Source organism: Pezoporus occidentalis, unplaced genomic scaffold (genome assembly GCF_034315485.1).
Source record: "Pezoporus occidentalis ecotype Australia unplaced genomic scaffold, CSIRO_AGI_Poc_V1 ctg8, whole genome shotgun sequence".
Classification (NCBI taxonomy): domain Eukaryota; kingdom Metazoa; phylum Chordata; class Aves; order Psittaciformes; family Psittacidae; genus Pezoporus; species Pezoporus occidentalis.
In genome coordinates this window covers 8,842,234-8,858,595 of record NW_026916158.1, presented here as the reverse complement: position 1 = coordinate 8,858,595, position 16,362 = coordinate 8,842,234, and the positions used below count along the sequence as shown (strand labels likewise).

At 40.5% G+C, this 16,362-nt stretch overlaps 1 protein-coding gene across 1 annotated transcript in view; it reads left to right on the top strand.

Moving 5' to 3' along the window:
• The window catches only part of LRRC31 (leucine rich repeat containing 31), a 49,513-nt gene extending 33,494 nt beyond the window's left edge, over positions 1 to 16,019 (top strand). Inside the window, 13 exon segments of the mRNA XM_062603435.1 lie at positions 1,826 to 2,375; positions 4,003 to 4,200; positions 4,203 to 4,256; positions 5,529 to 5,678; positions 6,083 to 6,250; positions 8,703 to 8,788; positions 8,790 to 8,827; positions 8,829 to 8,866; positions 9,709 to 9,876; positions 10,644 to 10,811; positions 11,458 to 11,625; positions 12,789 to 12,956; positions 14,827 to 16,019. Of these exon segments, the coding sequence (XP_062459419.1) occupies positions 2,363 to 2,375; positions 4,003 to 4,200; positions 4,203 to 4,256; positions 5,529 to 5,678; positions 6,083 to 6,250; positions 8,703 to 8,788; positions 8,790 to 8,827; positions 8,829 to 8,866; positions 9,709 to 9,876; positions 10,644 to 10,811; positions 11,458 to 11,625; positions 12,789 to 12,956; positions 14,827 to 15,146 (1,737 nt within the window). The 5' untranslated portion in view covers positions 1,826 to 2,362 and the 3' untranslated portion in view covers positions 15,147 to 16,019.
• The last annotated feature ends 343 nt before the right edge of the window (positions 16,020 to 16,362 follow it).

Below are 16,362 nucleotides of genomic sequence, written 5' to 3'. Positions count from 1 at the left end.
CGGATAGAAAAGGGAAGGCATTTATTGCTTTTAAACTCCAGAAGCTAAACCTGCCCCGTGTTGTCCATGACATACTGCAAGAAGCAGGCTCACAGGTCAGCAAGGCACGAGCAGGGCACATGTTCATAAGTATGCCATGGAGGAGACAGCAACCAACACATCAAGGCCCAGTCTAGCAGCTCATGATGGCATGGCTGATATATTGCATGTTCACAGCACAGCCTGGGCCTATTGCAAAGTAATGCTCGTGTTTACAGCCCAGTGCAGCCACCTCTCTCTGGTTATCCTGCTTTGTTTTGGGATATCCCTGCTTCTCCTTCATAGCTGCTGTAAAAAGAGGTGAAGATACGCTTTCTAGAAAGAGGAAATTAAGTCCCTGCAAAACTACATTTTCCTTCTCACCAGATTACAGGGGTGGTGCCGTGGTGCCATGAGGTATTTTCACTACCATTCAACAGTTTAAAATGGTGAAAGAATTTCTGAATGGGCAGCACATCACCTAACATACTGGTGTCAGAGCATCCAAATTAGCCCACCTGAGACACTGTAACTGGTGCTTAACATGCTTAGGGATTTCCCCAGTTCCAGGAAGTGGAGATTATCAGATATTCCCATTCCACATTCTCATTGAATTGCAGCAGGCTTTGAGTGTCTTGGGCCAGCAGAGCCTGGTACATACTCACAGCATGGGTTGTGAACTACGACTGTGGTTCTGTTGTTAAGCACAAGTAAAGTGGAAAAGAGCTGTCAAATTCAGTGAGTTCCTTACCAACAGAAATGCTTGGGATTTTGATAGTCTGCATAGCGGAAACACCAGAACACATGAAGTGAATTAGCACACAGGGAGGTGATCTTTCCCAGTGGATACAAGTCTGTAGTGAGATGCTAGTTTCAAGAACTGGGACAGGGCAGCCACTCCTGGGTGTCAGAAAACCTTAAAACCAGCTTGGAGATCCTTTCTGTTTGGGAATAGAAATGTGCCCTACATTCCTGCAAGGAAAGATTGTTCATCACACTAGTTTTGTGCATTTTTTCCTACTGTAAATGTTTGCCAGCATAGTACTAGTCATGGGTGGGAGGATTCGCCTCATATTCACTGTAAGATTTACTTCCCTTAATCTTATCCTGTTGGCTCCTAGCAGCACTCAGTGCTTCATTTCACTCTGAGTCATTTGTACATTGACACATAAGGGATGCTTTGCAAAGCCAAGAAAAACAGGAACTGCCTTACACAGAAAGCCTGTCCTCAAGAATCGTGTCTGCTCAGCTGCTTTCAAAGGAATCATTAGTTTTGTTGACCAGCTTTATCATTCCCCAGCAAAAGCTCTCCAGTTTGCATATGTCTTTAGTGTATACATATCAGTGGATGGTCCCTCGTATTTAAGGAAGCAAAAACTATACTGCAGCAGGTGCAAAGGTGAGCAGGAAATGATAAGGGAAATGGAGAGTTTGCCACATGAGAGGAGACTAGAAGAGTTTAGGTTGTTTAGCCTACAAAAGTGAAGACCTTGTGGATTAAAAAGAATCATCAAAACTAAAGAGATTTAACATAAATGTCCGTGAGTATGTTTAATATGGAAATTGTAACATTTGTCATCATGGAAATCAGATTTTAGAGCAGATAGACAAAAGGTATAGTGACAAAAAGTGTACAGTGAAATATGATGTATGTATACATTGTATGAAATGATTACATTGTAATGTTGTATATGCTGTTGCCTACAAGTAAATTGTGCCTGATGATGCAGTGTGACCCCCTCCTCCAATGTCTCCTGTTAACATAAAACAGAGTGCGCTGTATCCCCTGTATTCCTTTTTGTTACAGAACTATTCAACATCCTACTGACAGCACAGCTTTCCTCACCCTCCAGCAGTATTTCTGACCAGTATGGACGAAAGGGGTGGGAAAACAAAGAACTTTTCTTCAGGTAGTCTGGTAACCCGATCTGTAAGGTGACTCAGCCTCTTCGAACAACAGCTGTTTCGGGGACATGCAGTGGTTAGCACACAGTGTTAAAGTCTGTGCTGCCTCTTCCTGGTTTCTGCCTGGTGAATGATCTGAACTGCGGCATGATCACAGCATTTAAATGGACTTCTCACACTCCCCCCCCAAAAAGAGAGACCAGAGAGAGCAGGCTAACACTGAGAGACAGTGCAAAGGAATAGAGGCATCAGGAAAGAGCCCACAAACCACTTGTGCAGAGCTGCTGCTATCAAACTGATGAAGACAGAAGCTCTTGAAAGAAAACTACATGGAGAGTCCTATGAGGGAAAGAAGTGAAGTTTTGTTTGCGTATCATAGCTCACTTCTCCTGCAAGCCCTGACAGTACTGTAAAACGTGAGAGATCCTTAAGTGTACCAATGGAAAAGACAGGTATGTTTCTTTGTTTAAAATAATACTGTTCTACAGCATGAAAACACAGCAGGGTAACCAGAATTGTTTTACAGCTCTGTAAACGTGCATGTACAGCTATGCAGACTGCTTTGTATAATTTTTTACTTAGAAGAACTAGAGCTGTAAAAGGCTATTAAGAGCAAGACTTTAAACAATGCATCAGCTTTTTGTAAGTACCCTGCCCTTGAACACTCATATTGTGGTAGAGAACTCCCAACACACTTAGAAAATTTACCTAAATACATATACATCAGTATATAACCCCACATTTATATACACACACACAAAGTATGTGTATATAAAAACTACATTTGCTTTATTTTGACATTTGCCAACTCTTTTGACATTGACCCAACTCTTTGCTATAATAACATGAAATTACTTGTGCAAGTTGTGGGGTTTCTGATACTACTTCATATGTTTCTCTTTTGGGAAAGTTTGTGCCAGTAACATTCTATATAACTGACTTATTAAAATGATTGAGTTAATGTACTCTATGAATGACAGCAAATTGTGGAATGAGTTCTGTGTGCAGATCTGTACTGGGAAAGGGGGAATCTGTGAGCACAGAAATCCATTCGTGAGCTCTGATGAATCACAGAATTGAGTTCTGAGCAGAGATCATCTCTCTTGCAGTCAGTGGCACACAGCAGGGCTTGATACATGCCTCTTCCATGTGGTCCTTCCAAAGGAGAAGTCAGTGAATGCCTACCTAATTTTTAAGACTGCTCCGTTAAAAGCATGAGTTTGTGTGTGAATGCTAGAACTAAAACTAACAAAAGAGCATTAAATGAATGTTCAAAGAAAAACAAAACAGTTTCAGAATCACTGGATGATGCTTGTGTAGTATGATCAGAAATAAGAATGTGCATAAATTATAAAATCAAACTTTATATTAGTCACTGAAACAGAGGTTGCTATAGTACTGAACTGTTTCAAACAAGCTATCAGGGGGGCCTGTTTTCTTCTAGCAGTGTCACACTCTGAATGTTCATAGCTATGACATCTGGTTGTTTTCAGCACTATCGCTTCAGCTTTGCTCTAAGGTTAATGGGGTTTTGTTTGCATGTTCCACCCTGAGCTTGGGAGCATTTGACATGATTCAGGCAAGGATGTCCTTGTACTCCCTCTTGCACACCTCCTCCTCCTCCCACCTTTGTAACTGCCTTTGGCAAGGAGAATCACTTTGGTGTAAAACTTCACCTGGCATCCTCTTACAACAGAGACATCTCAGCCTTGCTTCTTTAATGTGGCCCAAGACTGTGAACTAAACATGGGGATTCAGTGGTAGGAGAAGCAGCAAGTTCACCCTTCAGTGCCTGGTGGCCAGGTGGGGTGGCCTTAAGGGGCTTGTTGGCACTAACCAAGCAGCAGAGAGTGATACCACTGAGAACTGGGACCACCGAGTCTGCTGTATTAATACTGAGTATTACCTGTTCCTTTTGGAGGGGGAGTTCAGAGTCTGGTCTACTAAATAGTGCTTTTTTGATATTAGCAGGGAGGGAATCGTAGGAAATTCTCACTGCATCTGCCGCTGTGAAAGAAGGTAAGCAAGAGTAAATGTTCCTAAAACTAATACTTTCTGTGTCTGCTGATCCCCTGAAAGATGACATGCATAGCTGCCAGGATAAGCATGAAGAGGATATCCCAGAGAGTTCCCCGTTTGACTTTGTTATGAAACAGCTTCAAAGAAAAAGGTCATCTCCTGGAAAAAGAAAAGAGCAGCCTTCAGCCATGAAAAAATTCTTCAGGGGCTTTGACTTTGGGAAATCTGAAGGCAAGGACAGAAGGGAAATTGAAGAAACAGAAATAATTCTGGAGCTAATGATCAGAGTGAGAAGGAAGATCTCTCTGCAGAAGGTAATGCCAGTACAATAATGGAATACATGTTTTATGAAATACATATTTCAATTTCATAGAAAATCAGTTGTTTTTCTTGCAAGCCAGAATCCTGTATTTTGCTGTCTACAGTTTATCCTTCAGCTAGGATTTCCTTCTGATTGGAGTATTATCAAGGATATACCCTCAAATTTGATAGATGCCAAGCAAGGAGCGAGACCCATGTTGCTGAGGAGGAATAAAGCTTTTGGGTGACCTCTCTCTTGATTTCCAATGTGAAAGATCAGTGCTGGAGTCGGCTCATTAGTTAGAGAACTTACTTGGTTTCAAAGCCAAGAGTTGAGCAGTAGCTTGACTTGTATGTGGGATCACTCTCTGTCCGCCCTGCTGCTAAAGTAATCTGAAGACAACAAGAGCAGATGTTTTCTACCACTTGACATTGGTAAGGGGGAGGGGGAGGGAATGGAAATTCATTGTGTATGTGATTTTGGGCACACAAGAATAGTCTTTATATCCACACTAGAGAAAATGAGGCTGTTTTTAAAAAGGAGCTGGAAGGTGATGCTTAGAACCCCATCCTTTGTCCTAAGAGTTTTGGGTAGGTTTGGGCAACCAATGAGAGGATGGCTACTGGGAGTGGGATTGCTATTTTGTATAAATTTTTGCTTTTTTCCAGTTATAGGCATTAGATGAAATTACTGATTTGTTAAAGAGTTTATCAATGAATGCAAAGGCAATTTTCCTTGCTATACAACCTGCATGAAAGAAGAAGGTAAGCAAGGGATGCTTTGCAAAGCCAAGAAAAGCAGTAAATGCCTTACACACATGATGAAAATTAACACAGGCTGTCATCAAGGCAGCAGCAGGTTCACCACACAATTGCAGGGCCACTTGGTGCTAACTTATCAGGGCGTATTGCAGCAGTGGGGCTACAGTGCAGGCACACAGAGGTGGTTGTATGACTTGTGCATCCAGAGTAGCTGCAGTGCAGACTTTTGCATGGATTTCATGTCCTTGAACTGGGGGTGTGACCATCCAAAGTCACTGGCATAAAGGTAGCGTGGGGACGTGCAACAGGACATTCTTTTCCCACTCTGCATCAGGAGCTTTGTAGTGATCTGACCTAGAGTGACCTTATCGCTCAGAATATTGGTCCACATTGATCAAAAACAGATCCTGTTTTACTGACAGATTTAGTTCATTTCCTAAAGTCCTTACCTGACAGTCACAGGTAGGTTTTACACACACTGTTAGTAGCAGAAATAACCAGGACCCTATTTCTTTGTTACTCAGATGGAATTTCACATCTCATTTCTGAAGCAGGGTCACCATCTGATGACCAGATATTTAACCAATTCATGCAGAAACTGGGGAAGAAACCCAACAGCAAGAATCTGGATCTAAATAATTGTGCATTAAGTGCAGCAGATGTAACAGAGCTGGGTAAATACACATTTTATTCAACTAGTCACTTCATACATTTCTTTAATTCTTATTTGCCTATTCAGTTATTCACTTTCCTCTTTTCCATTCCCTTTCTTTTACACAGGTCTGGCTTTATTTAACAATTTATCTGGTGGTCCCAGGTCCCTGAGAAATGTTAATTAATAAGTTACACAAATTATGTAATATATATATAAATATAAAAATCAAACAAGTCTGTGAAGCAGACTCATGTCTTTAACACTCGAACTACAGATAAGAAAACTGAGATACAAATTGTCATGGCTTAAAAATGCTGTATTTGTTGTAGAAAGCATCTTTGTATTAAGATGTATAAACATCCAGAGTGTGCGGAGAACATGCAAAGAGAATTCCTTTTTCTTTTTTTTTTTTTTTTTTTACAGCTTCTTTACTGCCCTTTCTCCCAGAGCTGGAAGAAATCCGGCTGTCCTGGAATGGTGGTGTTGGTGGGACTTTGAAAGCTCTCACTGTTCATCTTCATCATGTAAACCTGTTAAAAGTCCTTCAACTTAACAACTGCAGACTAACAGCTGAGGATGTCACCTCCTTAGGTACAGGATTTCATTTATATTCACTTCAAGACATCTTGGGCCTAACATAATCCATCTCATCTCTTCCTACATCCCACTCTTGCTGCTTCCACAAAGGACAATGTAAACTCCTGCTCTGAAACAGTAGAAAGAACTTGAGTTTACGGGTCGCTCTGCCAAGTTCATTCCTCAGGGTATGAAGATTTCATATTCAGAAGGGAACAGAATTCAGTCCTGTTTGCAGGAAAGCATGTTTTCAATTCCAATTAGTGTTTTGTTTTGTTTTTCTATCTTTGATATCTAATGATAGAAGAACTGAAACAGAGTCAGTCATAATAGGGTCACCTTAGGTCTTCATGAGGCAGGACAGATGAGTGCTCATCACAAAAAAATGTTGATCTTTTGGAAGAGACTTAAAACCAGAACTGCTGCTTGAAGCTTATGACTTGTTTTTGCAGGCCTGGGAGAAGCTTATTCCCTTGATTACTTCTTTGCTTGGAGTGCCTGCAACCCTGCTTTCTGCAAAGCATGAGATTTAAAAGTTTTAAAGGTAGTGTTACGTACTCGTGTTCTGACACTGAGTCACCTCGGGGCCTGGAGTTTACTGTGGGATGTGTCTCTGATACATATCAAAAAGGAGGACAGACTCAATCAACTGGGAATTCAAAAACTACTGCTTATTTTGCGAGTCCTAAAAGCCAGTCTGAGTTATAAATCTGGGGTTTATGTCATTCATATCTAGGCTTTTTCCAGGAAAGGTTTGGCAATAAAATATGTGGTGGTAGCACACAAGTGGGTCACGCTATCTGCTGGGGACGAAAACTGTATCTCTCATCTCTACAAAAGCTGGTGAAAATAATTATTGGTCCATTTCTGATCTTTGTTTTGTTTTGTGTTTGGTTTTTATTTTCCAAATTTATTTTTATCCTTTATCAAGCCCTTGAGTTTTATTAGTTACTGGTTATATTTCCAATTGATTTATTCTGCCTGGTTCTTCTCTGCAGTTTCCTTCCCTCTTCTGGCTTGGTCTCTGCTGAGACAGATACAAAACTGGTCATAGGACTTGAATTTCCAGCCAAAATGCGATGCCCTTGACATGTGGAATAGCAACACTCAGTTTGCGTTGATTTTGCCTGCGATTTTGAAAACAGCATGTGCATTCAGGCCACTACTGCCTGTTTGACTATGTTCATATTTATCCGTGGAAATGTGGCCACTTGTGGACTCAGTGCATTTCGCTTAGAAATCACATAACCATAATATCGGCCTCTCCTATGTGATTGCTTAGAGCTGTGAGAAGTGATAGGAAAGCATTCCTGGAGTTGTAGTCCTTTATTTATCTTCTGGGTGGAAAATGTGTCTGGAATGGTACTCCCCATGTCAAACAGAAACAGCCTATGCTGTAGAGGCAAAACCATTTCTCAGCTGCAGAGCATTGCGTAGTGTTCAAGAATGAGGCAATAATTTTGAATAAGTGCAGAAACAGAAACTGCAACATGTCCTTTTCTCTCAGACCTAGATATTCCCTTTCAATAGCAGAAATAATTAGTTTTCTATTATAAAACTTTTGTGAAGAATTAATTTGGAAAACACACAGATGTGTGTTTTATTATTGTTAATATGCAATTCTTAATTGCTAGGTTGATGACAAGACTTCATATAAAAATTTGTGTGTGACACTTTGAAATGGTATTTGCATATGGTCTGATTAATTAATCTTCTTTGGGAATGAGTTTATGCAAATATACACCTGCCTTCCTCCTCTACAAAGGAAGTTAGGAAGCTGGATTTTGCAGTGGCATGTTAGTATTGCAAGGAAGCACTAACACAGTTCACACTGTATATCAAGACTGCAAAAGGCTGTTTTTTCTGAGTGTAAGCAAAATCAGTGCCATCTGCCTTGAAATCATGGGAAAGTTGGTTTTGGTCAAAACCATGCTTATCTTGATTTCTTATGAAGTGAGTCAGATATTCCTGTCAGAAATGAAACTTTTACATATTCAGAAATAGTTGGGAGAGGGCCTTCTTTCATCCCCTCCAAAATGACCTGTGGGAACAGTACAGAGGACATTGGAAGCTTGCCAAATAAAATAGAGCAGAACTACACCGGGCAATAAATTCAGACTTGTCACTTGTATTGATTTTCCTATAGACTAGATTTTCTGGGTCCTGGAAAGGTCTGCAATTATGGCCAGTCTGATGGGGATTTGGCAACCTGAATAAACTCCAGGCCTGTGTGTACAGTGACAATGACTTGTGACCTGTATTGCTCCTTAGACAAGGCGAGAGTTTATGCAACATTGCTGCAGTAGCAACAATTCACTCATATGCCAATTTTTGTGGCAAGCCATTTGAAATACAATAATTTGAGAATGAAGTGACTAACCTTCCTCTTTAATATATTCCAAACCTTTGTTTTCATCTTGCACTGAAATTGATACCTAGAATGAGTCATCTTAAACATCTGTTACAGGAGAGGCATTTGAAATTGTTTCTCAACTTGAAGAACTGGATTTATCATGGAACAGTAACATAGGTGGAAAACTATCACTCCTGACAAAAAAAAATCCAGAAAGGATGCAAGTTAAAACTTCTGAAAAGACTGTAACCTAATGACAAAAGATGGAGAATCCCTTGGTATGTGTATCGATCTAGCTGGACTGAGGGTGGCTTCACAGAGATACAACCTGTTCGACTTAGATCATGGCTGTATTGAGCTCAGTATTAGTAGAAAGTTAATTTATTTCAGGTTCTGCATTATAACAGTGTTGCATTTTAATGGACTTTCTTTCAAGGAAGAAAGTTGTTCTCCCTAATCACAGGAGGTATGGTTGAGAAGAAAAATAGCTAGATCTAATCCACAGTCTGGCTGCCTTGGTGGTCCAGGGTTGCTTGATCCTTTGAGACCCTGAGCAAATCATATATGCCAGGATTTCCAACACTGACTGCTTAAAATTAGGTAGTTAGCTGTGGGATGGGAAAGAAGGCCTGAGCAATGAGAATTTAGGCTGAGTCAGCAACCACTGACCATCCCTCCTCTCTTTCACCATAGCTTAATCCTGTGTCATCTTTTGATATGATTCTGTTTCAAAAGATACTTACTCCCTAAAGAGAAGCCTCTATGCTCTCATCTGCACTGTAGCAGATGGTCCTTTTGCAACATAAAGTCCTATATATTTTCATTATAATTTTTTCTTTCTCGTACTTCTGATTTTTATTCCCCTGTATTTTCCTAGCTATCCTTGTATTTTTTTCACCTTTATTTTGAGGCAGATTTTTTCAGTTGTTTTCTTTATTCCTATCCAATCTTTGTTTTGCTGTATTTTTAGGTAGAACAGGAACTTACTAAGTCTAAACCACACATATAGGCAAACCTACCTACCTCATCTTGTTTGCCATGGTGCTGTATTTTTCTAGGGTTCATCTGTATGTATTCCAGACAATTCCCAATTCTGTTCTTCTTTTCTTTTTTTTCCCAGCTGAAATTCTAAATGTGATCCCAAACCTTGAAGTATTAGATCTCTCTATCAACAAACTCATCAGCTGCAGGATGAAGGTTATTGCTCAGGCTCTGAAAAATGTGCCAGGCTTGAAGGAGTTAAACTTGCACATGTGTGGATTAAAGCAAGACAGCCTCCAGGGTTTAGGTTAGACTTTATGCTCAGAAAGACTTTCATTCTGAATAAATTGTACATCTGAAAACCATTTAAGAAAGGCAATGAGGTGGGATTTTGCTGATGGTTTGGCAGTATTAATGGGCAATCGTTATTTGCTGTTTGAGGATTGATAAAAGACTACAGAGACTTTCAGAAGGAGTAGCATTTATCTTCCCTGAGCTCAAGCATGTGAAAGTCAGTGGGGAGAGTCACCCTCCACACCATTTATCTGAGACAGATCTTAGGGTCGATTAGTGGCTCTGTGGACATGCTTCCTCTCTCCCCAGACAGAACTCAGACAAGGCCCAGACACTCTAGCTAACTTTTAACAAGCTAATCCGTCCTCTCAGGGGGAAATCCAAATTCACCATTATCACTTAATGAGTGTCCAGTGAAGCCAGATGAAATGGGCTTATTATGTCTCTCCCTAGTGGAGGTTTTATCCAGAAGACAAACCAACTGCCACTAATTAGCACATCCAGTAGTAATTTCAGCAAAATGCTGAGGATTGACTGGATCTGGGGATGAGCTGGCCTCACCTTCACCTGCTCTTTCAGAGAGGAATGGAGTTGCAGAGATGGGGAAGCTTTGTGGTATTGCTGTATGTCTCCTGTGATTATACACTGAAGCTTAGTCTAAGAGCTTTGCCTGCAATACCTTGTGCAAACTTTGACATTGAAGTAAATAAATAAATGCTAAAGCTGTGACCTGTGCTACTGTGGCAGCCGGTGACCAGGATGCTCCCTTTTCCATTTCAGACTCTGCCTTACAGCACCTTGCAGACCTAAGGAAATTAGACATATCATGTAACAAAGAGATTGGTGGTGGCTTTAAAGACTCAACAGCTCATTTGGCCAGCTTGAAAAATCTCGAAGTCCTTGATCTCCACCAGTGCTGTGTAGCAGAAGAGGACATGATCATTTTGTGTAAGAACGTATTGAGGAAATCCATTAAGAATCTAGGGTTTGACTTCTGAAAGCCCTCAAAGGTGTAAGAGATTCTGCCTAACCTAGTGAGCCAGTTAATTTTTCTGTGTGCATTATCACAATATCTTGACATTGTTTTTTTTACTCTTTAGAACAATAAAATCCCATGACTCAAAGCCTATATTGCCTACATCTTATTTTCCATGATAAAGAAGATAATTTGAAAAGCTACTGCTGAAGCACTGGGAAATACTATTAGTAATAGCAATCATAATTTATTTTTAATCTATTGACTAATAGAAAATAATAGCATTAATACAAAGGAGTTTCAGTTAGCAGCAAAGACATTTAGAAATAACCCCCATCTCATTTAATGTTAAATTCCCTACTTCACCTACAAAATTTCAAAGGAAGCTGTGTTCTGACAACCTTCCACACAGTATGTAATACCTAATTTCTTAAACATTCCTACTGAAAATAAAAAGGCTTTTTATGGAATAAAACATTACTCACCATAACTTTGTGTCAGAATTTGGCCTTGACTTTGGATTGATTTATAAAGAAGAGAAATTATGTCAAGCAAGTATACAACTACATATTTGGTTTGGATTGGAGACTGTCTAATAAATATTTCATGTTTTCACAGCCCAGGTGATACCTTTACTCTCCAGTCTTCAAGAGCTGAATTTATCCTCAAATAAAAATGTAGGCGTCTCATCAGGACCTCTTCTGGGCAGGCTCAGGTTTTTACCGAAGTTGAAGTCTGTGGCCATCAGCAATTGTGGTTTAGGTGAAGACTCGTTTTCATCACTAGGTAGGAATGTTTTTTTAAGGAGTGTCTATTCTCTGTGTATCCTTGTGAGATAAGTACTTCATTCTCCGCTGGCTGAACTCCAGAGATCATGGCTACATTATACCACAGGTCCCAGCTGAAAAAGCCTGTGATGAAACCAGTGCTTCATGGGACCCAGCTGCAAGGGAAGGCCATTGTGTGTCTTCCCCCATGATACCTGACTGGATGAAGTGCTTTTAGTCTTTTGTCTGATAGTGAGCTTTTGTATTACTTCCTAATTTGGGAAGAGAAAGGAAAACATGATTTTATATTATGCTGTAATTATAGTTTGATTGTAATACTGCATTTGCAGTTTAATGGGGTAAAGTTCTGACTGAAGGTTTTTCACCTCACTGCTGGTGAAAGTTGCAGCAGAAACTCTCTGGAATAGAGTTAAGGATGGGGCAGTGGAGGAACTGAAGCAATGGCTGCATTAGTAGAAAAGAGACTGCATAGCTATGAAGAAAAGTCCAGTCTAACATGGGACATGTAAATTCAGCCTCTTTTGCCTACTTACTGCAAATCCCAGTGGATTAGTGGCTACTGTACTTTTGATAGGTGTTCCATATGGCACATGAAATCTAAGTACCCCTAAGAGCGATCAGTTAGTTACCACAAAATGCACTTACATTTTGTACTGTTTACTAGTGACATTGAAACCTGTAGTAAAACTTGACTGCCTTCAGCAGAAGCAGTAGCAAGCTAAATTGGTCTGAGGTCCCTGCAGGAAAAGTACTATATTTATATCATTACAATTATGTAAGAGTGACATCATGGAAATTGGTGTTGTCAAAAGATACAGAGCATTTCACCTTGCATGGTGAGTTCACAGCAAGAATTTGCTGTCTTTAAATTGATATAAAATGGTTTAAAAACAAGCTGTTAAGTTAAATTGGCTTCAGTGGGACAAGGTCAAGCCAATAACATAAAGACAAGAAACCCCTCCACAGAGTTCTTATAGATTCTGTAGGCAGGCCCTTTTTATATTCTTTATTCTGACTTTTATTGGGATGAAATAAGTCATTCTTAGCACAAGTAGGCAGCCTGTTAGAAGCCTATTTACAGGTGAATTGTTGGTGAGTTGTCTATTGAAGCTGTGTTGTTTTCTCTCAGTAAGCAGAAGTTGCTGGTCTTAATCTTGTCAGCTGAGGCTGCCCTTCACCTTCCTGAACTGGAGATATTAGACCTTTCCTGGAATAAGTGCGTTGGTGGGAACCTAAAGCTGCTTTTGGGAGCACTAAAGCTTGCAATGGAGATTCAAGTGTTAAGACTGAGCAGCTGTAACTTGGTGGATGAAGATTTGGCACTTCTAAGTACCTATAACGTGGTATTTACTAGCAGTCACGGAGCCAGGGCATTTAGACCACAATTCAGAAGGGACTTGTTCTATGGGCTGAGCATGTTTTTGCATAAATCAAATGAAAAGATGGAAAATTAAGCAGTATTTTACCCAGAAAGGGTTTTCATTTTACTGAAGTCTGGCTGTCCTGTACATTCACAGTGCAAAATACAAAGAATCTTTTAGTAGTTTTAATACAAAAAGGCAGCAGTTGGAAAATGTAGGGTTTGCATCTGGTTTTTATATCAGATATTTAAACTGCCTCTGAGGAGTTTTATTTTGTTCAGTTGCTGGCTTTGTGTCCAGTAATTTATAGAAAATGTACATGCTCACAGGCAGTAATACGCGCACTATTAGCTCTCAGTCCATTAGGTGTGTTTCAGGATGTCACACTATTGTGGAAGAATCAAATCAGAAATACTTTTGCCCATCTCTTAGCAGCTGCTGAAAAATACTGGAAAATGGAAACCTGATGATGGGATCAATTCTGGGATCCCTTAAAAACCTATTTATTTTATAATCATCTTTGTGATTCTGTGGGCCTGACTCATGGGGTTTGAGTGTCTAAGACTGGCAATAGCTGCGTGGCAGTTATTAAGGCCCTGTAATCTGAAGGCTAGTGAGATGAAGCCTGAATATTTGTGACTTTATAAACACTACCCTTGATGGGTTTCTCCTTTGCCAATGTACATTAGGGATCCCAGTTCCCTTTAGGGTATATTGGGACCATTACCCTCCCACAGTGAGAAACGGCTGTTGTAATCACACAGCCTCATCTAGTTTTGCTTTCCTCTTTCTAAATCTTAGAATCATATAATGGTTTGGGTTTGAAGGGGCCTTAATGATCATCTGGTTCCACCCCTCCAGACACAGACAGGGACACCTTCCACTAGCAACTACAGCAAGTTGCTCAAAGCCCCATCCAACCTGGCCTTGAACACTTGCCCAGGCATGGGGCATCCAAAATGGCTGTGGGCAACCTGTTCCAGTATCTCACCCCCCTCACAGTAAAGAATTTCTCATGTCTAACCTAAATCTACCCTCTTTAAGTTTAAAAACAGTCCCTTTTGTCCTATCATACATGCCCTTGTAAGAAGTCCTTCTTCAGATTTCTTGTAGGCCCCCTTTAGGTATTGAAAGACTGTTATAAGGTCTCCCCTGAGCCAAACTCTCTCAGCCTGTCTCCATAGAAGAGCTACTACAGCTCTCTGAGCATCTTCATGGCTCTCCTCTGGACTCACTCCAACAGGTCCATGTTCCTCTTGTGTTGGGGGCTCCACAGCTGAACACAGTACTCTGGGGGGTGTCTCATGAGAGTTGAGTAGAGTGGGAAAATCCCCTCCATCAACATGGTGGTCCTGCTGCTGGTGATGCAGCCCAGCATATGGTTGGCTTCCTGGCCTGCAAGTACACACTGCTGGGTCATGTTGAGCTTCTCATTAACCAACACCCCCAAGTCCCTCTCCTCAGGGCTGCTCTTGATCCATCTCTGCCCAGCCTGTAGTTGTCTCCCTGTAAAGCCTGTCTGCCTATTTTAATTAGCACTGCCTACAGTTTCTATCCAACTGACTCAAAGGTTTTCAGGTTGTCATGCAATTTTAACCCTATACTTCTGTTCCTTTTGAATTGCCTGTGTTTTAAATGTTGTACACTCCTTCAGCTGTGATAAAACAGTTTTTCTGATATCAACAGCATGTGATTTAATGTTGCTGAGGAGTTGAATCTTGCTGTTTGCTGAAAAGTCTTAAATAATATGGTATTAAAATACTACTATTCTTACTTACAAGCTTTTAAGGCAATTGTGAGGATGTATTAGTTGTGTTTGTGCCTGTAATTTCTTGCAGCATTGCTGACGCAGGATGGTCACCTAGCCAGATTACAGAAGCTGGATTTGAGTTATAATAACAACGTATCTGACGAAGGATAGGTCATATTCTGTTGAGGCTTAACAGTATTCAACGAACTCTCAGAGCTGGATGTCAGTCTTCGCCCATTGTCCTGCCGTGACTGTGGGATGTGGTTCAGTGAGTTGTTAGCAGCACTGACAAAGCTACCTGCCTTGGCAGAGCTGGGGACGCAAAGATGGGTCCTTTCAGAATTACAACGGGAACAACTGGAAAGCTTTAATCAAGACAACAAAAGAAACATTCATTTTAACTGTTGATGGAGGTTGAAGGCTTCTGGAAGGCCTTTCACAAGCAGCACATGAACCAAGTATTATGTGTCTCTGACTTAGCAGACATCCCAGGTTTTAGTAATCTCGTCTCATAAGAACTACTGGAATAGTTCCACAATTACAAAAAACTCATTTAACCTTCCGCATGCACAGATCATTCCATTTAATAACATACTCTCTCAGATTCTCTGGGCCATGCTCACACTACTATATATGCTTAATCTTTGTGTTGTGAATACTGCAGTGACTACTGTCAAATGAGCAACAATGATTTCAGATGGACACACTGCAGGTTTGCCAAGAGCAGGAAGTGGCTGGGGTGTTTGCTAATGCAGGTGGCTGGGCAGTGTGAATGTGGCCTCATTTATGTAAGAAAAATGTCTGGAAATACTTGAAACCTCTATGTTTTAAATTTTAGTCTCTTCTCCCCCAAAACTTTTGCCTCTTTGTGAATCTATAAAATTGTGAGATTTGGACAGCATCCCAACAATTCAGGATTATGTATTAGTCCAGTAAGGAAAATACATAAGGAGCTGATCTTCCTCTGCTCAGCCCTTGATGCCATCTCATAGTGTAGATGAGTCCTGTGTACAGAATCAACATAAAATCAAGTTGATTGGTGTCTTTGCAGGTCTCAGGGACAAGGGAAATGCTGTGGTAGGTTAAGTAAGAGAGATGTCCTGCTACCTTAGCAAGGAAGTTTGTATACAGAGCAATCCAAAAGCATTCTGGGTAAGGCTATGCAAAGACTTCAGGAAACTTCAGAGATGCTCCTTCTCATCCTGAGCTGTTTCAGACTGCACTTTCTGTACAGACCCTTTTATGACATGCAGCACAAAAAAAAAAAAAAAAAAAACAAAACAAAAACCAAACCAAACCCAACAACAACAAAAAAACAAACTTCCAGATATAAGAGTCTGATCTACAGCATATGAAAGCCAGTGGGAGTTCCCACAGTGCCTTCATGCTTCCCACATTCAGGATTAATCCATTAACCTTCAGAACACCTTGTGACATAGACAATGTTCTTATACTTACCCTAAAGATGAAGGAAATACGCAAAGTCTATTACTGAAAGCCACAGGGCATCTTCTAGCTAAGAGCAGAGCGCCCTGCTCTGTGACCAAGAACTGTCAGAAAAAGCACCAACTTGGGATGTGTAAGTGGCTCCTCCTTTTTTTTTATTTGATAATTTATTTGGCGT